This window comes from Chelmon rostratus, chromosome 6, assembly GCF_017976325.1.
Source record: "Chelmon rostratus isolate fCheRos1 chromosome 6, fCheRos1.pri, whole genome shotgun sequence".
Classification (NCBI taxonomy): domain Eukaryota; kingdom Metazoa; phylum Chordata; class Actinopteri; order Chaetodontiformes; family Chaetodontidae; genus Chelmon; species Chelmon rostratus.
Genome location: NC_055663.1, coordinates 10,134,095 through 10,155,679, shown reverse-complemented (window position 1 = coordinate 10,155,679; position 21,585 = coordinate 10,134,095). Strand labels below are relative to the sequence as shown.

The window sequence follows — 21,585 nt, the reverse complement described above, 5'->3', positions numbered from 1 at the left end:
GTGATGATGGCTCCAGCGCTCTATATACTTTTGACTGCAACTCACAGCATAGGAAACTAGAAAGAGGCATTCGCATGCAGAATCTATTTTTAGATCCATTTTCTGGATCTGAGAGACATGCAACAAGGATGATGAGGAGGAGTGGAGGGGAGAGATGGAGAAATGGGGGAGAGAAGAGGGTGGGGGCGGCACACTGCGCGAGATGTGAGAATATCAGGCTTATTGAAGCCGACATGCTGACAGTCTTATGCTACCACCATGCCAGGAGTGTCCAGTACTGTGTGAAAGTGACTGCTCTTAAAAACACCTCCATATTATACAAAATCCCCCGAGTGTAGGCCTGATGTGAGCTGTAAAATTAGAACTTTTTGAAGTCTTTGTGTAAAAAGCCTTTTTCTCATGAAGGAAGAAACAGAAATGGCATTATTTATTCATCATTCATCCTTTGAGGGTGCACTTAGCTACCTGCAACGTAAAGTTGCTCTGAATAATGCAGAGGTGTGCCAGCTCAGTCCTTCTCTGCAGCATGCAATATATTCTATTGTTTGCTCTTTGTGATCTCTCCATTTGACTGGAGCAATTCAGAAACTCTTGGCCTAACGATTGTATCAGCAGTGAAGTGTCTGGAGAAGCCGACTGTAGGTTTTTAATGATATTGGCTTGTGAAATGTTACACGATACAAAATGAGCATATTCTGAGTGACATAAATGAAAATCGTAATTGTAACTGATAACATCAAGGTGAGAGTAAAAAGGAGAGGATGGGGCCGCACTCACACTGATTCAGACGCACAAACATAGCCATATACAAATGTGGGGTAACATTTAATCCCATTTTCTTACACACATTGAAGGATATACAGACATTAAACGCTCCGTGCTCCTTTTACATTATTGCACTGTACCAGCAAGCATCTCATAAAGCATTTCAAAAACATCCTAAAACAGTGTGACTATTTACTATTCTTGCTCTCGTTAAAAACATTAAGTGCTTTCAATCATTCCCTTCATTACGCTACAATAAAAATAAAAAAGGGACTTAAAAATATCTACAGGCAAACACACTGGTCAATTATCCTGAAAAAACCACGTACCTGCCTCATGGAAGAAGCAGAAAATAAAGCTTGTGCTCTGCTGGTGATTTGAACATCGCAGGAAATGTCCTTAGATAGACCAGGTATGCAGCAGGAAGTGACAGAACATTGTTGTTTTTTTGAGGAATGTACGATATAGAGAAGAACATTAACACAACACAAACAATGGATGTGACCTCTGAGATTTTCAAAGTACACACTGGTGCAGTATGGCTGTTCTAACACCATACCTCCCTGTGAAATGTTCAGTTTTCATTGTTTGACTTCCTGAGCTTTTGTGTAATGTGACCCATCTCTTTTATGTAAAAAAGAAATAATCAAAGTAAAACACAAACGATCAGATGTGGGGTGAACAGCAAAATGTCCCAGACGGTTTCACAAAGCACTGGCCAAAATGTTACAAACGATACTGACAACAGCAAAAAGCATGTTTGTAAATGTTTCCAAAAAAAAGTAGACAGTGTAGAAAGACAAATGCATCCAGTGCATTATTCACTACAGTGCAAAAAAGTACAAAAGTCTCTGTGAAAAACAACAAAACTCCTTCATTGAAAGACATTGCACAGTTCAAATTGGCTTAAGAGGTGCAAAAAGATGGACAATGTGACAAACTTCAATAAAAACATGATAATCTTTAAGTTCCTATAACAAGGTAGTGAAAGGAGTAGGGAGTGCCACCTGTTGGTGTTAAAGCATACAGGTTTTGAGAAGGCACAGTATTCATATCAGCTTCTTTTTTTTTTAAATTAAGGGTTCAATTAATTACAGATTTTTCTCTGTCAAAAGTGTCTGTAATAATACCTATACAGCATCCAACATATTACCTGAGCAAAACATGTAATCATCAGTGAGTCATATTCAGTAGTAAACAAGCAGAAGTACAAACGAAGCAATACAAAATCTGTATTAATAAAAGAGAATCCGAGTTAAAGTTTACATATAAATCCAGACTCCAAAATTTTTGGTCAGTAATTATGCCTACTAGTGACACAGTCCCTTCTGTTATCAGACATTCAGCATCACACTCAGGAAGCTACAAGATTCTTCACAAAAGCGTGACAGGTATAAAAAAATAAATATGGCACAATCTGTTAAAGGCCTTCAGTTTCTTGTTAGGAGGAAAGCGAGAAGCAGACGACCTTATGCGTTGCGGTACCCGTTTTTGTGAAAACCTTTCTTTGGTTCTACGTTCTCATAAATAGAGAGTGCAGCGGTGTTTTGGTAGATTAGATCCACATTGGTTCCAGTTCTTGATCTGATGATGTCCATGGCACACTGGTTTAAGAACACATACTGATCCTGCAGGCACATGAAACACACAAATCCACTGAGCTGCAGCACACTCATCATTTCAAACAACATGTGCCGTGTTGTGACAAAAAGCACATCGCATGTGACGGTGTCCTACCTCTGTCTGCACCATAAGGGGCCGGTGCATGCGCAGGTCATGGACGATGCCATACACGTCCACAATATTCTCCCTTTCGATCTGGAAGATCAGACGATCAATGGCTATGAAGGTACCTGTGCGTCCAACACCAGCACTGAGAGTGGACGACGTGTCCCCGCAGACAGAGGAGGGAGGACAGAAAGACGGAACATCAGATACATTTTGTTTTGTCATTTCTGAAAGAATTTTAAAAGTGCAAGGTGTGTGTATGTGTGTGTGCGCTTCCTGTCGGACCTGCAGTGGACCACGGTGGGTGAGTGTCTGGAGTACTGGTCCATGTGCTCTCTGACCAGATGTCTGAAGCTGATGAGCAGCTCTGTGGTTTCTGGCACCCCGTGATCCGGCCAGGCTGTGAAGTGGAAGTGACGTACCGAACGGGTCTCTGCTGTTTTCACCTGAAGGCCGAACGTGCGCACAAGCTCAAAACGGTTGCGACTGAGGAATCAGTGCGTGTGAACGCCAAGAAACTCATTTTCACAGTTATTGCCAAGCCAGTTCTTTGACTCAGGAGGTAACTGGAGCTGACAGCTTTTATAAATTGTGATTCATTGCAAGGATTCATATTTAGATGCAATGTGGCTTTTCTTCAGACTCAGACTTGCAGACTGTTGTTAAGCAGTGTGTTGTTTGTTCACTCATTGAGTTGATATGGATGTACGACAAGTATTCCATATTTTACTAAAGTAAATGAAATAATCACTGGTGCCACACAGTGTTATTATTAGTAGTAATACTATTAGTTTTAGTGTCATTACTATTATCATTCAAACCTTTGTTTAAACAGGGAGGCCCACTGAGAGCATGCCCTGTTTTACAAGAATGTTATGATTACAGTGCAATAAAAGCACACAAACGTCCCAGTATACATCAAGAAACAACATGATCGACAACATCAGTTCAAGGAAAACACGATTTAGATCAGCCAAAAGTGATAGAAACTAATTAAAAGGTTGTCTAATTTTACAAGCTTCTGAAGACACAGTGCTGATTTTCTAAAAAGAGTTTTTCTTTGGGATGTGTAACATCTCGACACTTACATTTTTAATGTCAAACTCCCTGATGGTCCAGTCGTCAAGTGGTATATCAGAGGTTGTCGTCACAGTGATGTTGTCAAAGTACTTGGTTCCAGTATCCCAATATTGCTCACATTTTATCTGGAAAATAAAGACAAGCATTCAGCAAGTATTCAGAATTCATATTCAGATATGGAAATCATCCGTATTCAAGCTACATCACATTTAGAAAGACCAGTATTGATGGTAAAGGTAGTTTACACTTTTTACGGAGATAATTTTTTTATTTCATGAGCTACATACACAAACGTACTACATACATACTCCTCCAGGTGACCATCACATAGCTGTAGAGTGCAGCAGGAACCTGATCAATAGATGGACCGTACCCTGTATATAGCGTACATAAGGATGGACCACACACTCTGTGCCTTCAGACCATGCAGATATCGATATTTATAATCACGAGTTATTCGGTGGTTTAGTCCGAGTCAGCAGTTTTTATTTAAAAAGACTTTTTTAGCATTCTTCTGCAAACATTAGTAGGTAAATTCTGGTGGAGCAATGCTTAACTATTTGTTGGTGGATTTCTACTACACTTTTGATATAATTCTCGCTCTTAATATCTGGTTTAACCTTTCAGTGGTCGGGTCATACATGCTTCATTCACGTCGCTTGTTCCATCAATCCCTGCTCATGGAGATTAACCGCTTTACAGTGGTAGAATGTAAGTACGTTTACTCAAGTATTCCACTTAAGTACAAATTCTAGATACTGGTACTTCAGTATTTCCATTTTATGTGACTTTATACTTCTACCCTCCATTCTCAAATATTGTACTTTTTACTCCACTGCATTTGTCTGACAGCTTTAGCTGCCAGTTACTTTTCAGATCACAATTTTTCATGCCTCTCCTCTCCAGTTAAAACCATGTATGCGAAAAAGTGGTGATTTTGAATGTTTGTGATCACGTGAAGGATTAGTTCTTTCTTTTATGAGCTGAGAAAATTCTCCTACTTCTAAAAACCCTCTTGGGTTAGCAGGTAGGTGCACTGCGAGTGTTCAGGCACATCAGTAACGTGGCCGACACCAGGGAGGACACAGTGTTTGCGCGTCTGCGAACATGTTGCTGCTCCGCCTCGTGCTTGTGTTGGTACTCACTCGTCCCTGTTCATTACAGCGTGTCAGCATAACCAGCGTCTGTACATTCTTCTCCCAGATCATCCTCCAGAACTCGCTGACTGTGGCGGGCAAAGGACCCTGAGCTGCGATAAATTCCTTCCTGGAGTTGTAACCCTGCCAGACAAAACAGCAGCCCGGAGCACAACACAAAACATGCATCCTGTTCAGTTTTCTAGGAGATTCTCAAGTGTTGGAAAACATCGATGTGGATGACGGTGGAGTAGTTGAAACAGCATGACATTAAGCAAAAGAACGAGCAGCTGTGTCCAGTAGTGTTTACTGATACTGAAGCAATGACTGAGAGCTGCTTCCAAGAGTGTCAGTACGCACCGGCATGTAGTTAGCATTGATGTAGTCGTCATATGGACTCCCATGGATAATAGAGAGTTTCACCCTAGAAGAGTCATCTAGGGAGCGAGAAAAGAGGGTCAGTGAAATGAAAAAACTAAATGAAACTGGAGGATGTATGATCATTTTGATGTCCATCTAAATGAAAAAGTAGGACAATGGTAGCAGATGCGGTATGACAGGCGATGACATTGCTTTAAGAGTGAGGAGTGTTATCACTGAAAGCAGCAGAGGTGGATTTGTTAAGGCGACTCACAGGGAAGCACGTTGTTGTAGCGGTTCTTGGGCTTGTTCTCCATAGTCAGAGCACTTGTTTTCGACTGAGCTGTCCCAACGAGCTTCAGGTCCTTCAAAAGACAGGGAAAACGTGTCATTAACATTTGGATGGCTCACTTAACGACTACAATCTTGTGTATGTGCAGTACCAAAAAAAAAAAAAAAAAAATTCATGTTGTTTAGGATGCACTGAATTCTTTTCTCCAGTTACTATGATGACTTCCATCATTTTGGCCAATGTCTATAAGGATACTCATTTCCTATTTTACTGTGATTGCAAGGCTTGTCCTGTTTCCACCAGTATATCAGAAAAAATGCGAAACTGATGTTTGGGGTAAATAAAAATCCCTTTAAAACACCTCTTCATCTGCAGCAGTCCTGATTTATTTCTAAACATTACACCGTTAACCTGTCTGGCATGTTTGAAGAAGATGAGCACAATTATTTTTCGAATTATTTTGTTATTTTCTAGCACAACCAAATCCTTGCAAGCTCCCCTGTGAAATACTGACTCTTACACTGTTGCTTCACATTTTCTCCAGTCAGTGATCACATCAGTTATTGAATTAACATTGAATTTTAAGAAATAAGCACTTAGACATATTATGTGGTCGAAATGATCAAATCGGATGATGGAGCTTTGATGCTGGTCGCAATGACGATTAAATATTTCTTAGCAATAACTGACAGCTATGAATAAATCATTTATGCATCTGGAGTCCCTGGATATTAATCTATGCGTCACCTCAAACTCTTCAGCAAAGCCGCAGTTGGAGTCTGCTTTCTGCTTCCTGTAGTAGGCCTCATAGTCCTCCACCCTCACAGCCACACTTCTGCTCGAACAGACACCAGAGGTCAGATGAGTAATGAGTTTAGTCGCTGGACTTCAGCACAGTTCAGTCTGTTCTGTCATAATGTGTAACATTTGATAGACCTTATCGTATGATTTAAGGGATTAATACTTACACTTTGGCTCTGGAAAAAGAAAGAGGAAAAAGCAAAGGTGTCATACAGTTAAAAACAATTATCGTCCAATTACTTTAAACCTATAAGAACATGATAAAACTGAAAAACACTCACCTTATGGATTGAATCTGGATGTCTGACTGCTCTTTGTTGGCTATCCTACAGTACATAAACAGTGAGTTTAGCGTTTAGTCCTATACACGCTGACTTAATAGGACGTAAAGCTAAAACAGTAATGACACACCTTTTCCACCAAACAATGAAGCCGATGAGGACGATGAAGAGAACGCAAAAAATTCCCAACGTTGCTCCGACAGCGATGCCGATGGAAACCACTGACATAGATGAAGAAAGAGGCCAGTGAGCATTTCTCACATTTTGGGAGCGTTCTTAGCAGAAAGGCATCTGAATAAACCCAGTGTGGTTCTGAATGTGGTACCTGCGTCTGCTGGCAGCTGAACAGCAGGATAGAAGGCTGTTATTGACACCAGTGACATCTGATCACTCACTAAGGCTTTTTGCAGAGACAGAGAAGTGAACAGCGCCAGCGCATATCTGCAGGATAAAACAAACCCGTCAAGAGATTCAAAAATCTATTTTCTACAAGAGATTCAAAAATCTATTTTCTACCCCTTCTTTTTTAGCGGTTAGCAGTTCATCAACAACTTTTTTTTATTTTTATTGCAAGACATAAAACAAACACTGGTAAACCAACACAAGGAAGACAAGAACAGTGAATACAGGCCAGTTAACAGAATAACAGAACAGGGTTATGTTAGCTGTCGAGTGTTGTGTTGGTTTAATGTTTGTGTATGCAGGTCTGTGTGTGTGTGTGTGTGTGTGTGTGTGTGTGTGTGTGTGTTTGTGTGTCTGCCTTCGGGACAGTCGGTCTGTGGGGTGGATGGATGAAACAAGGAAAACTAAGGGAAACTAATGGAAGGGAGATAAGCTTAAGGTTAAGGTTAAATTAATATAGATATAAAAGGAAAAGTAAAAAAATTAAAGGGGTGTGTTGTTTTGTATATAACCTTTTTTTTTTCTAAAGGAGATCTGTGTTTTTTTTTTTTTATTTTGACTGATTGGTCCAACTTTGGGTCCCCCCAGGCCCTTTTAGGAGGGGGCTGCGCCAGTGTGGGCTTGATCCCTTAAAAAACTGTTCCCAGACCCTGAGGAGAGGAAACATTTATAGGGGACTGACAGTAAATTCATTGGATTAGGAAAAATGAGGAAATGAGGAAATGAGGAAAAAGTGGACCCAGCCTTCCCCATGCTGCCCGTCCCAGAAAGAAACATCAGAGAAGTGAATTTTGTGGAGGATCTGACATTGTGTGAGTTGTAGTTTGACAGTTTTTGTTATGAGGCCGATGTTATGGCAGACTGTGAAACTGGTAAAAAAGCATTAACAGCAAAATGTACTTAAATTACCAAAAGTTAAAGTACTTAATATGCTGAATTGCCCATTCAGAATCATACATATTATGTCACTAGATTATAATTAGTGATGTAATTATGTGTAAGCATCATTTATGTTGCAGCTGTGGTAAAACTGGAGATAATTTTGATTACTTCATACACTGCTGGGTAGCTGAATTTATATTAAAACACCATCATTTACTAGTTGATTATATGTTGTATTAATAATCTGAATCTGCAAAATAACTAATAACTCATGTTGTCAAATAAATGTAGTGGAGTAAAATGTACAATATTGGCTTCCAAAATGTAATAAAGTAGTACATAGTACATTTACTACTTTAATACACCACAGGCAAACAACCCATAAAGAAGGTAATATTATTATGTTTTTACAAGTTATTCTACAAGCCAAACTACAAAAAAGTTGGGACGCTGTTTATTAACATGCAGTAATTTCCTTCATACAATCATGTGTTGTTGGTGAACTGACTGAGCCTTTGGAGGATGCTCCTTTCATACCCAATCATGATAATAAAAAGGATTAGCAAATTATCACATTCTGTTTTATGAATGTTTTAAACAGCACCCCAGCTTTTTTAGAATCTGGGGTTGTACCATCGAGAAGTCATAACTGTCCATTATCTGCTGCTGCATGCCTATTTACAGCCTACACAATATGGTCTGCGTGCTTACTGGTATTTTCCGTTGTGGTCCAGAGCACCATTAGTGTAGCCCTCCCATTCGGATTCATCTCCTACTTCTATGTTCAGATGGCTCTCGCCACTGCGGGACTGGAAGATGTTTTCTTTGACTGTTGCCAGGTATACTGGAGTGTCCCCTTCTTTCCACTGATTATAAGTTTTGCCTAGGAAATCTCCCCAATTAGAAGGGTCACCTGAAAGGACAGGAATTCCAGAAAATAATTACTGACACGAATTAAGACAACGGTAAGAAATACTCAGAGTAGACATAACTCAAGTGATGACATGCACAACTACTGGTCATTATGGATTACGATAGCATCACATAATTCTCTGGCACTGAGAAGAGGAAAGAAGGAAACCTACCAGGGAGGTTACTTGTCACCAGCACCCCAACATGTGTGATAGGCCCATTGCTGCTGTTCAGCAGTGTGGAGTTAATCTGAAGGGAGAACTTGTTGGATACCTTGCTACTCACAACTACAAGTTGTTCATAGTCCTCTGGAATTGGTGGATCTTTGAAGGAAAAAAATAAAAGATAAAAATAAACGCTATAAGGAGTTTTGAGCTTGCTACCTTAAACATTCTGCAAATATATATGTACAGTTTCTGTCTTTAAAGTAATGCCAATGCTAATAGCTAAGCTGACAAAACACCACAAGGCAACCTGCTGTATTTGCACCAGAGACACTGTTAACTACAGATTTGTGAAAACTTATATGCAATCATGTTTGGACATATTACTATTTAATAGACATTTAATTAGAATGTTTACAACGCATAACATCCTACTTGTGATGCCCGTCCAGCAGTCTTGTGACACTGGAGTGCTGGGCTCTCCACAGCTCAGAGTCTTCACAGTCAGCAGGTATTCAGTGTAGTGACGAAGGTTGGACACAGTATGATTACAACAGGTGCTTGAAATGTTGTCGATCTCTCCATGGTTTACAGTGACCTGGAAGCCAGAGTGTTGGCCAGTGGGACTGGTCCAGGACAGGACGATTTCTGCGTTTGCTTTATTTGGACCTTCACACTGAAGGTTTTTCACTGGGCTTGCATCTGCAGCATCAAACAGAAATGTCATGTTGGTAAAAACAGAAATAAATAAATAAATAATGAAATAAAAAAATATTATTTTTGTGTATTTTTTTTCAGTGTCTTCAGGTGTTCTAAATTTCACAATACCGAGTAAGAATATGTTTGCTATCTTATTCATCATGACTGACATCCTTTCCTTTGCTTCAAACATTTGGACCAGTTGTCATCAATCAAGGTTTGTTTAACTTAACAAGGGATTCATTTATCAAATCCTTATTAGATAACATCTTTAAACTCACAATGCAACACGCCTTTAACCTAAAATCACTCCTAAAACGAGCTTGCTCGTCACCATTTTCACACAGTGCACAGTGGAAAAACAAATGTATTTGTAGCGTCTATGTGAAGTGAATCAATGTGTTATGACCATACTTGTGCAGTTGGAAATCCATTCTGAAGCACCCTGTGTTCCATCAGAGGTCTCCGTGGTGACACTTAAGATATACAGGCTGCCAGGAACCAGGCCATCAATATCATACTTTGTTCCGTCAGTTGTGTTACTGTAGAGCCACCCATCTGAGCTTTGCCAGGTCACGTTGTAACGATAGCTGTCCTTGTACTCGTTCGGTTTGACCCACATGACCGTGATGCTCTCCTCTTCTGTAGAAGCATTGAGATTCTTCACACTGAACGGCCCTGATTGGTTGAAAGAGATTTGAGAGATGTAGATGTCAGCATAAAGAGACGATGAAGCAGGAAAGTGCTTGAGCTCGCACATTGCTCGGATACAGAATTAAAAACCCTTACTTGTGGTGACCATGTGGATCTGAACCGCCTCACTCTCAAAATCCATGGCGCCCACTGTTGTCACGGAGATGTTGTAGGAAGTCCCAGAAAGCAGGGAGGCAATGGTATAACTGGTGTTGGTGGCAGGGATGTATTCTCCTCCTTGTGCTGGTGTGTAAGTCAACCAGTACTGGAATGATGCACCGGCCATCAGAGGAGCTTCCTCCCACCTAATGTCGATGGAGCTGGTAGTCTTTGCCAGGATCTCAATCGGCCTGGGGGGATTTGGGACTGGAGGAGGGAATTGCAGAATGTGAACTTCAATTAGTCACTGAAATATGAATACTCAAAGGGGCGTGCTGATAGCTGTTTTCTATTATGTATAAAACACAAAGATTTCTACAAAACTGCAGGCCAGTTTTCAAAACATAACTTTTTATTTGTCCTAAGTTAAAAATTAACTACGTATAGATTAATTGTCACAATATGTCATCTTAGTCATAGGATTTGTTTTTATTCATTCCACAACAGCTGACTTCATTTAAAAATTTGTCAAAAACATTTTTCTTTTCCATTATTGTCCTTTATTGTTTGTATTATTTGTATTATTGTTCTTTTCCAGTATTGTGATGCCGTGTCACATGTGCATCCTTGTCCTTTAAAGCAGCATTAGTGCTTGAGCATCAGCTGTACTGCAGCACCACACGGTTGCACGTTTAAAGCTTATTGTAAAAAAATGAAGGCAAACTGTGAATCCCCATGTCACAGTAAACTGAATAAAAATCACTGCACTGGACTGCATGCTGCGATTAGTTATTGGGAAAATTTATAAAACCACTTGTTTGATACGTTTGAATATGACACCACTGAAAACTTTAAAATCAAACAAATGTCTCATACTTACAGGTTGCATTAGTGACCAATCCAGATGATGCATTGAAGGGTCCACTATATGAGGTTACCATGGCAGTGTAAAGCATTCCAGCTGATAGGTTCTCAAACAGCCAGGAGGTATTATCTGCTTGCACCTCCAAAGACGTGGAAGTGCCGTTTAGATGGACCATGTAATACTCCACTCTCCCAGGAGGTGTGGTCCATGACACCAGGATTGAACTATTGGAGCCCTGGCTGGAGATGCTGGGCTGAACTGTCTCAGGCTCTGTTAACGTGCAGAGGAGGAAGGTTTATAAATCGTCGACCACGCTGACAATTTGAAATAAAGAAACACAGATGACCGGTGAGAGTCTTACTAGTGTACTGAGAGGTGCACTTTGCTTCCCCCTCGATGCCGTCCGCTGCCCTGGCCGAAACACAGAAGGTGCAGTTGGTCCCAGGGGTGAGCTCTGAGATAAGCACAGCATCTCCTGTGAGGGTTGTGTTTTGGAAGCCACAGCCTGTAGTCTTTACCAAATATGTATATTCATTCTTGAACTCCAGCGGTTCCATCCAGACCAGACGTACAGCAGTCGTGTTTAAGGTTTCAGCCTCCAGCTGTCTAACACTAAATGGCCCTACAAACAGAGCAGAAAGTGTTTGTTGAATAAGCAACAGTCTCCTCAAGCAAAAGCTGAACTTGTTTAATTGTTATTTACTTTGGCTGTTTTGCTCATTTAAAATAGGATTCGCTATAGAGACAGCATCTCGGATAGGATGCAGTGTTTACATACGTGTGAAATAGGACACTGTCACAGGAGCCGCCTGAGTGCCACCTCCCGTCTGTGTAGTGACAGTGAAGCTGTAGTTGCTCCCTGAGAGAAGTCCGGCGATTGTGTCTGATGTGTTGAAGACTTTGTTAGATTGAGAAAAGGAGCCATTGGAGGCCTCCACCACATAGGAGTAGTGAGATTTGTTGTCCGGCTGCTCCCACATCAAGGTCACTGCATCTGTGGTGATTTCTGTCTGTCGCAGCATGGTCACAGAACATGGTCCTAAAAAATGAGACAGATACAGTGGATATTAGAGCTGAACAACAATATGCAATATGAGTCACAATTCTAGTGGGAGTGGGAATTTTTACAATGTATGCCCACTTACAAAATACAAAAATGATGATTTTTACTGGTGCATGTATGTTCCCTTAAGTCTGGACGGTATGGAACTCAGTAGCACCACAACGCTTCATTTTTAACAGTATGTTGTGACACATTTTAGCTTTATCAAAAAACAGCTGCTGTGATCAGGTGCATGTTTTGATGTCAGATTTGGGCAAAACAGTATAACAAGCATCTATGGTTTGTCACACAGGCATAAGGGGTTAACATCTTTTACAAATAAGCATTTAGAAGCTACTATGATGAGGTAATTATGTGCATAAGGTGTCAATTGGTGCTCCTGCCTTGATGTGGTGAAGCCCATCACTACAAATGTCAGAATTCGTCATCGGCAAATTAAACTCAACAATACTTTTACTTAGTGCTCATTGAGAAATCGTGTGTAAATATACAGAGTTTTTCCCACAGCGTTATGACTTCATGTCACTATATTGCAAAAATGGTGATAATGATAAACCAAAATGACAAAACTCAAACATTGCATGTGTATATAGATGAATAAATACACACTAAAAGCTGAATAAATAAAAAAAAAGAACAACAATAAAAAACAAGTTATAACATCCACAGTAATAAGCCTGTGTTAATCGCACTCACTGGTATAGTTTTCTGCTGTCACTGCTGTGCTCTCGTACTGCCACATGCCGACAGTGACAACAGAGATATTGTAGAGGCTTCCAGAGTCGAGACCGTCCAGCAGGAACCACTTCTGTTCAATCAGGAAGGAGCCCATAAAGCTGGAAACACTGAAGTTGTACTCAACATGTTCCATGCCCTCTGGGGGGGCCCAGGTAAAGTTGATGGACTTCACAGTCTGGGACTCCACCGTGATGGGTCCAGGAGGGGTGGGAACTGAACAGGAGAAGAGACATGGTTTTATGTGTGCTCGATTCAAACTCCAGACATTTCTACAAGCATTAATTCTAGGTGAAAATGCATACAGCACATATATATCGTACATATGCCGTGCACAGGTGTAAGTTGTGTGATGCTGTTGTGACTCACAGGTTGCGTTGCAAACACTTGAACTGTTAGTCTCAAAAGGGCCACTCTTGGTGACCACCAGCGCACAGTAAAGCACCCCCGGCGTCAGGTCCACAAACAGTGTGTTTACAACAGAGTTGTTCAGTTGACTTCCTGTCCACCAGCTGTCTCTGTACAGCAGGACAGAGTAAGAGTCCACCTGGCCGGCCGCAGGTGTCCAGCTCACTGACAGGTTAGTCGTGCTTCCGATGACTGTGACGATAGAGACTGCTGCAGGCTCTGCAGAAAACAACAGCCAGATACATTTAGCCTGAGCTCATGAAAATAAACATGAAGGCCTGGGTGGTAAAAAAAAATGAAGACTTAACACAGTTAAGTCACAGGATTTCAAATGCAATCATGATTTAAGTGTAATCTGACCAAAATGGCACTTGAGAGGATTACTTCTGGGACTTAATGTGATGGAAAAAAAACAAAAACAAAAAAAAACTTAAACACATTTTCTAAACTTGTAACTTTTTTGCTTTTATTTTCTTTATAGTAACTTCACTCCTAAAAGTTGGCTGGTAATTGTCCAGGGCACTGCACTGATTTCACACATGAAGCTCAGTTTGATGAGGAGTCTCATCATCATACCGCCTTTAAGATATTCTGTTGTCTTTCCAAACACTTGTTGACTAACTCTGCAACACTGATTCAGTTAATATGAGGAAAAAGGTTGCTGGAGTAGGTCAACAGGACATAATATGGCTTCAAACTCCTTCTACTTTCAATTCGCCGAGCAGTACGTATTGGGGGTTTTTGTCTTCTTTTATGGGACTGTTTGAGGATGTCCATTAATGGAGTCTACTCCTTCTCCCTGTTCAGAAATTCGAGAATATATAAATATGCGAATAGTTTCAGTTCACAAGTTGAACTGCGAGACACAGATGTCCATCAGTGTATGTGCACTGGAGGCTTCAGGTTTCCACATCACACTTGAGTGAGTTGAATATTGAACCAGGATTGTCTTCCAAACTATTTGTGATGTCATTAATCATGCTCATAGGCCCGCCTCTTTAAAGCAGAGAAAAATTACACTTGCAATTTTAATTAGTTTGATTATTCTTTTTTAGCAGCAACAATGTACAACATCTAAAAAAAACAAACTGAAGAAGCTGAAGACATACTTGTGTGACTTGATGTGCTTTTCACTGTGGACTCCACTCCTGCTACAACCGTAGACACATTAAAAGTGTACAGTTTTCCAGGGATCAGACCAGAGAAGGTGTACGACTCATTCTCAGTTGACGTACTCTGAACCACCACGGCGTCCTGGAGCGCTATCACCGAATAGGAGTAGGAAGGCTTATGATCGCTCTGTCTGAGCCACGTCAGCCGGACGGCCGTCGTGTTCACGTCCACCACGGTGAGGTTGGTCACTGCTTCGGGCACTGCAGCAGATACAGCAGAGGGTTATGTAAGACCGAAGACCACGGCAGAAAATGGGTGTTTACATTTTTGCGAGGTTCTTAATGGCTTTGAGTATATCGGCTATAAAAAGTTGTGACAGTACAGAAACCTGTAACCCTTCAGCAGCCTGACAAGTGTTCAAATGCACGGCCTTACTTGTGTAACTGAATGTCTGCTCCTCCGTGGATTCACTTCCTGTTGCAGCTCTTGTCTTGACATTAATACTGTATCTAGTTCCTGGCTCCAGGTTTGGCACATCAGTGCTGTTACTGCTGGTTGTTGTGTTAAACAGTGCTCCCATAGTAACGTAGGTTTGAACCAAGTACTTGTAATAAGGCTTGGCTCCCTGCGGGTAGGACCACGTCACTTCTACTGAGGTGGTGGATTTAGGGCTGGCTGAGAGGTTCAACACAGGGTTGGGCACTAGAAACATAGCAAACAGGAGACATGTTAATTAAAAAGCAATTAAATTAGAAGAGATTTATGTTACATTCAGCACATTTGTATAATAGTTTATGTTATATACAGTTCAGTGTTCTTAGGTGCTGGCCAGACAAAATAATGGCTTGTTCTACAAATATGGCAAAAAGTATTAAATTAATCACTCCCAGCAATGGAGACATTTCTATGTCCTCTGGTTTCTTCCTGTTATACTTACGGGTGAAAGCAGAATTGTGAACAGCTGAGCTCAATAAATTTTGGGCTCCAACTGTTTTTAAAGCTATATTGTAGGAAGTTCCAGAGGAAAGCAGAGACAGCTCTGTGCTATTGGTTGTGGTGGTTTCATTTAGTACTTCGCCATCCTCCGGCTGGTAGGTGACCAGGTAGCTGATGTGTGGCGCACCCTCCATCAAAGCAGGAGTCGCCCAGCTCAGGTGGAGCGAGGCGTTTGTCCTATGACCAATGGTGATGGAACCAGGAGGGGTGGGAACTAGGAGGTATGAATAACAGGTACAGGTGCACACACATATATTATGTTATTGCCAATAACAGCTCACAAAATACACACTCAGACTAGAATTGAAATAAATAAGCACTTTCAAGCACACAATACAACTTAATGATATAAGTGGGGAGTTCAAACACCCACTTTAGCTGCTAGAAAGCATTTTGTTTGCATGGTGTTTGTACAAATCGCATTTAATGGTTTAATACCATTTAAATAAAATACAGTTTAAATAAATTTACTCAACTCAATACTAACTCATAGTGAGCTGCAAACAAGAGATCTGAAAAGAAAATAATGATTACATCATAGAGTGCTGAACTTACGAGTGGCAAATAAAGACTGATCAGACGTGTCAGTGAAATTTCCAGCCACAGCGGTCACTGTGATGACAAAGGTTCTCCCAGGACGTAAACCAGTAAAGTAGGCTGTGGTGGCTGTGGTTATATTGCTCCTAGAATACATCAGTTCCTCATTTGAGATGTTCACCATGTAGTTATCAGCCCTCCCTTCAGGTAAAGCCCAGCTGATATTCAGGTTATCGGTTCCTCGTGCCATAATCGTTATGTTCTCAGGCTTTTCAGGCACTAGGCAATAAAGAATCAAAAGGGGGTTAAAAACATAAAAAACAATATCTACTCATAATGTGTTACATTTTCACTTGACATAAGCAGAATAAAGTCCACGTATTTGCAGTAAATGCCTTTTTTATCGATTAAAAACGTGACATAATAATGCAATGTGATCAATATGTATTAGTTATCCATATGCCATACACAAGTGTTTCATAATGTGTATCAGGTCAAAAACTAAATGGCAAATGGACTGCATTTATGTCGCGCTTTCCTAGTCTACCAGCTACTCAAAGTGCTTCACAACACATGTCAGCATTCACCCAGTGGCACACACTCTCAGCCTGATGGCAGAGGCTGCCAACCTGCTGATCAGGAGCACTACAGCGCTTTCTGTCCAAAGCAAGGGTTCAGCATTTTGCCAAAGGACACTGACATGTAGGCTGAAGGAGGCGTGGATCACACCCAGTCCTTCTCATTAGTGGACCACCCACTCTACCTCCTGAGCCACAGCTGTCCCAAAACTTTCACTCCTTCAGTGGACATCCGTACGGTTGGTGTATACACAGATAATAACAATACAGAACATTTTCTATGGACCTACTTGTGAAGGTAGTTATTGCAGTTCCTTCTCCTTCATTTAAGGAATCTACAGCAACTGCAGCCACTGTAATTTTGTACTGGAATCCAGGCTTTAAATCGGTGATAGCAAAAAAGGTTTGGTTAGTGGTTTTGCTAAAGTTGTGTCCACTTGCAGTCCACTGAACTGTGTACCAGGAAACGTTGCCCTCTGGTTGAGTCCAGTTCAGAGTCACAGACGATGTTGTGACTGCAGTCACGGCGAGACTCCTCACCGCAGCAGGTCCTGTGAATCCAAGAAAAACAAAAGATGAGCGGAATTCATATTATGCTTTCAAGCAACATCTGTGTAAATGATTACATGCTTCAAAAATGTGAAAATCTTGAGTGACATTTATCACAACGCATTTTTAATAAGGTGTTAAATGCAAAAAGTGCAGCTTACTTGTGACAGAACTGATTGTGTACGGCTCTCCGTATTGATCTCCAGCCACAGCAGTGATTGTGATTGTGTAGCTAGTACCAGGGATCAGCTCTGACAGCACAGCAAAGGTATCATTTGTCGTTATTGCCGACCGATCCACTTGCCACTCCACCCTGTACATGAAAACCTCACCAGGAGGTGGAGTCCAGGTCAAAGAGATGGAGGTGGTGTTTCTGTCCACCAAGAGTTGCGTAATTTTACCAGGTTCTAAACAGGAGAGGAGAGGAAAACAGCAAAAAGTTAAGAAAATAGACAGATCAAATAATCCACTTGTCAGAAATGCAAAGTTAAGTACAAAACAGGGTGTAAAAAACATTTTGCAAGTGGATTAGAGCCAAAACACATATCCAGCACATACAACTCTGTGGAAACAGCAGCTGGTTAAACTATTCTTTATAACAAACTGTCTTGGGCCTCCCAAAGGATACTGACCAGTGTAAGTCTTTGACAGGCAGAACAAATCGTGCTATCAACAACATGCAGAGCTACAACTCGCATCCAGCATGCACAGTGCAGCTCTGAGGTAAAAGCTGAAATCATCACAGAGAGTCTCCTCCACCATGTCTTCAGCACACTCCCTGACAGCATGAACCACGTTTACATGAGTACTTACTTGTGTATTGAGTAAAAGCGGTACTCTGTCCTTCAGTGAAACCATCACCTGCCACTGCAGTAACACTTATTTCATACTGGACACCAGCAGTCAGGTTTGTAATATGTACATATGTCTCAGTCACATTTACAGTCTCAGTGAAATTTCCATCAGTCCACTGCACTCTATAGAAGGAGCTGTTTCCCTCTGGCTCAGTCCAGGTCAGAGACACAGAGGATGTGCTGATCTGAGAGACACTGAGATTCCTGACAGCTTCAGGTCCTGTGAGTGCAGGATAATTGTAGGATGAGGAAAAACAATTACAGCAAACCAAAAAAAAAAAAAAAAAAAACACTGTGGCAGGTACAAAACCTACAACTGAGTATGTTTCATGTCAGGAGAGCACAGTTACCCATACAAAAAGGTACAATGACAAAAAGATGGAATTTAATGTAAGACTTAAGAATTAAGATAAGATAAAGATAAGATACAACTTTATTAATCCTCAGCCGGGGAAATTTGGGTCATTTGTTTCATTGAGTTGAATAATTATATTAAGTATAGCATTTTCAGTTTTCTGACCCTCATCCATCATTTGTGCTAGTGATGCAATTGGTCCCTCCTCAGTATAAGGTGGAGGAATAACCTCAGAGTAAGGATGAGGCAAAGAAATCAAATATAAGCGCTGTCATCAGCAAAAATGGAGTTCATCATCTTACTTGTATAGAGAACAATCTCAGCCATTTCACCCTCTGTTTTGTTATTTCCAGCCACTGCTATGACAGTAAAATTGTACTGCACTCCAGCAATCAGCTCAGTGACATTTGCTTTTGTTTCAGTGACACTGACGGACCGCTCAGTTGTCCCATCAGTCCACTGCACTCTATAGAAGGAGCTGTTTCCCTCTGGCTCAGTCCAGGTCAGACACACAGACCATGTGCTGATCTGAGCGACACTGAGATTCCTGACTACTTCAGGCTCTGTGAGGGCAGGAGGGGTGAACGCAAAGAGGAAAAATGACAGTGAAACATCATTTATCTATGATAAAGCATAACAATAACATCAACATACAAGATCTACAGAAGTATTTTGTCGCAAATTACATCTTATTTTTATGCCCAGCAAAATAAAAATTACAAATACTCAATAGTAATTAAATGCATATTTGAAATACATTGACTTGAAATACTGCCCATCTCTGAGTGAGATTCCTGAAAGCTTCAGGCTGTGTGAGAGAGTCTGAATATGAGGTCGGGCAACTGGCTGAACTCCCCTTTCTAGTAAACTGTCTTGGGCTTCCTGAAGGACGCTGACCAGTGTAATTCTTTGACAGGTTCAACAAACCCTGAGGCTGTGCTTTGAGCTAAATGCCAAACGTTAGCATGCAAATATTCTCACAATAACATGCTGATGTTAAGTAGGTGACCATGTACACCATCTTCAATTAGCATGCTAACATGTACAAATTAGCACAAAACACAGAGGACGCTGGAGGCTGATAGGAATGTCAATCATTTCACAGATTTTCATTCAAATACAAAATTACTGGACCAACTGCAATTTTGACATGATGCTGGCACTAGAGGAATAGTCAGGTGATCACCAACATTAGTGGGCAGCATCCTCTGGAGACTAGAAATGTCTATACAAAATGTCATGGCAACCTTTAAAGAAGTTCTGAACGCTGCCATCCCTAGAGACGAGCCACTAGCATGGCTAACAATGGCAAACCTAAGCCGGCTGTGAAAGCAAAACCAATGCTCCTGATATCTGCACAACATTACAGAGATGTGCCATCAACAAGGTCACAGCAACATCCAGAGCTAATACCCACATCCAGCATGCACAGTGCAGCTCTGAAGTAAAAGCTGAAATCATCACAGAGAGTCTCCTCCACCACGTCTTCAGCACACTCCCTGACAGCATGAACCACGTTTACATGAGTACTTACTTGTGTATTGAGTAAAAGCGGTACTCTGTCCTTCAGTGAAACCATCACCTGCCACTGCAGTAACACTTATTTCATACTGGACACCAGCAGTCAGGTTTGTAATATGTACATATGTCTCAGTCACATTTACAGTCTCAGTGAAATTTCCATCAGTCCACTGCACTCTATAGAAGGAGCTGTTTCCCTCTGGCTCAGTCCAGGTCAGAGACACAGAGGATGTGCTGATCTGAGAGACACTGAGATTCCTGACAGCTTCAGGTCCTGTGAGTGCAGGATAAATGTAGGATGAGGACAAACAATTAGAGCAAACAAAAAAAGCAACACTGTGGCAGGTACAAAACCTACAACTGAGTGTGTTTCATCTCAGGAGAGCACAGCTGCCCATACAAAAAGGTACAATGACAAAAAGATGGAATTTAATGTAAGACTTAAGAATTAAGATAAGATAAAGATAAGATACAACTTTATTAATCCATAGCCGGGGAAATTTGGGTCATTTGTTTCATTTAGTTGAATAATTATATTAAATGTAGTATTTTCAGTTGACTGACCCTCATCCATCATTTGTGCTAGTGATGCAATTGGTCCCTCCTCAGTATAAGGTGGAGGAATAACCTCAGAGTAAGGATGAGGCAAAGAAATCAAATATAAGCGCTGTCATCAGCAAAAATGGAGTTCATCATCTTACTTGTATAGAGAACAATCTCAGCCATTTCACCCTCTGTTTTGTTATTTCCAGCCACTGCTATGACAGTAAAATTGTACTGCACTCCAGCAATCAGCTCAGTGACATTTGCTTTTGTTACAGTGACACTGACGGACCGCTCAGTTGTCCCATCAGTCCACTGCACTCTATAGAAGGAGCTGTTTCCCTCTGGCTCAGTCCAGGTCAGACACACAGACCATGTGCTGATCTGAGCGACACTGAGATTCCTGACTACTTCAGGCTCTGTGAGGGCAGGAGGGGTGAACGCAAAGAGGAAAAATGACAGTGAAACATCATTTATCTATGATAAAGCATAACAATAACATCAACATACAAGATCTACAGAAGTATTTTGTCGCAAATTACATCTTATTTTTATGCCCAGCAAAATAAAAAGTACAAATACTCAATAGTAATTAAATGCATATTTGAAATACATTGACTTGAAATACTGCCCATCTCTAAGTGACATTCCTGAAAGCTTCAGGCTGTGTGAGAGAGTCTGAATATGAGGTCGGGCAACTGGCTGAACTCCCCTTTCTAGCAAACTGTCTTGGGCTTCCTGAAGGACACTGACCAGCGTAATTCTTTAACAGGTTCAACAAACCCTGAGGCTGTGCTTTGAGCTAAATGCTAAACGTTAGCATGCAAATATTCTCACAATAACATGCTGATGTTAAGTAGGTGACCATGTAAACCATCTTCAATTAGCATGTTAGCATGCTAACATTTACAAATTAGCACAAAACACAGAGGACGCTGGAGGCTGATAGGAATGTCAATCATTTTGCAGATTTTCAGTCACAAATAAATTACTGGACCAACTGCAATTTTGACATGATGCTGGCACTAGAGGAATAGTCAGGTGATCACCAACATTAGTGGGCAGCATCCTCTGGAGACTAGAAATGTCTATACAAAATGTCATGGCAACCTTTAAAGAAGTTCTGAAACGAGCCACTAGCATGGCTAACAATGGCAAACTTAAGCCGGCTGTG

The 21,585-nt window shown here is 41.0% G+C and overlaps 1 protein-coding gene across 5 annotated transcripts in view; it reads right to left on the bottom strand.

Moving 5' to 3' along the window:
• Positions 1 to 808: 808 nt before the first annotated feature.
• Positions 809 to 21,585, bottom strand: part of LOC121607927 (receptor-type tyrosine-protein phosphatase eta) — a 38,821-nt gene continuing 18,044 nt past the window's right edge. For 2 of the 5 annotated variants that reach the window (XM_041938975.1, XM_041938979.1), the window contains 32 exons: positions 20,570 to 20,830; positions 19,882 to 20,142; positions 18,650 to 18,910; positions 17,952 to 18,212; positions 17,300 to 17,545; positions 16,880 to 17,140; positions 16,030 to 16,290; positions 15,416 to 15,688; positions 14,914 to 15,180; positions 14,475 to 14,738; positions 13,327 to 13,584; positions 12,919 to 13,173; positions 11,938 to 12,198; positions 11,521 to 11,781; positions 11,175 to 11,429; positions 10,292 to 10,561; positions 9,917 to 10,180; positions 9,239 to 9,505; positions 8,813 to 8,962; positions 8,439 to 8,640; positions 6,769 to 6,884; positions 6,574 to 6,664; positions 6,444 to 6,488; positions 6,330 to 6,338; positions 6,109 to 6,196; positions 5,344 to 5,434; positions 5,070 to 5,146; positions 4,719 to 4,853; positions 3,582 to 3,698; positions 2,779 to 2,939; positions 2,503 to 2,638; positions 809 to 2,393 (listed from right to left, as the gene is read on the bottom strand). In XM_041938975.1, coding sequence (XP_041794909.1) covers positions 2,235 to 2,393; positions 2,503 to 2,638; positions 2,779 to 2,939; positions 3,582 to 3,698; positions 4,719 to 4,853; positions 5,070 to 5,146; positions 5,344 to 5,434; positions 6,109 to 6,196; positions 6,330 to 6,338; positions 6,444 to 6,488; positions 6,574 to 6,664; positions 6,769 to 6,884; positions 8,439 to 8,640; positions 8,813 to 8,962; positions 9,239 to 9,505; positions 9,917 to 10,180; positions 10,292 to 10,561; positions 11,175 to 11,429; positions 11,521 to 11,781; positions 11,938 to 12,198; positions 12,919 to 13,173; positions 13,327 to 13,584; positions 14,475 to 14,738; positions 14,914 to 15,180; positions 15,416 to 15,688; positions 16,030 to 16,290; positions 16,880 to 17,140; positions 17,300 to 17,545; positions 17,952 to 18,212; positions 18,650 to 18,910; positions 19,882 to 20,142; positions 20,570 to 20,830 — 6,284 coding nt within the window. In that variant the 3' untranslated portion in view covers positions 809 to 2,234. The remainder of the gene's footprint in view (positions 2,394 to 2,502; positions 2,639 to 2,778; positions 2,940 to 3,581; positions 3,699 to 4,718; positions 4,854 to 5,069; positions 5,147 to 5,343; positions 5,435 to 6,108; positions 6,197 to 6,329; positions 6,339 to 6,443; positions 6,489 to 6,573; positions 6,665 to 6,768; positions 6,885 to 8,438; positions 8,641 to 8,812; positions 8,963 to 9,238; positions 9,506 to 9,916; positions 10,181 to 10,291; positions 10,562 to 11,174; positions 11,430 to 11,520; positions 11,782 to 11,937; positions 12,199 to 12,918; positions 13,174 to 13,326; positions 13,585 to 14,474; positions 14,739 to 14,913; positions 15,181 to 15,415; positions 15,689 to 16,029; positions 16,291 to 16,879; positions 17,141 to 17,299; positions 17,546 to 17,951; positions 18,213 to 18,649; positions 18,911 to 19,881; positions 20,143 to 20,569; positions 20,831 to 21,585) is intronic. The other 3 variants (XM_041938977.1, XM_041938978.1, XM_041938980.1) reach the window with 3 other exon arrangements.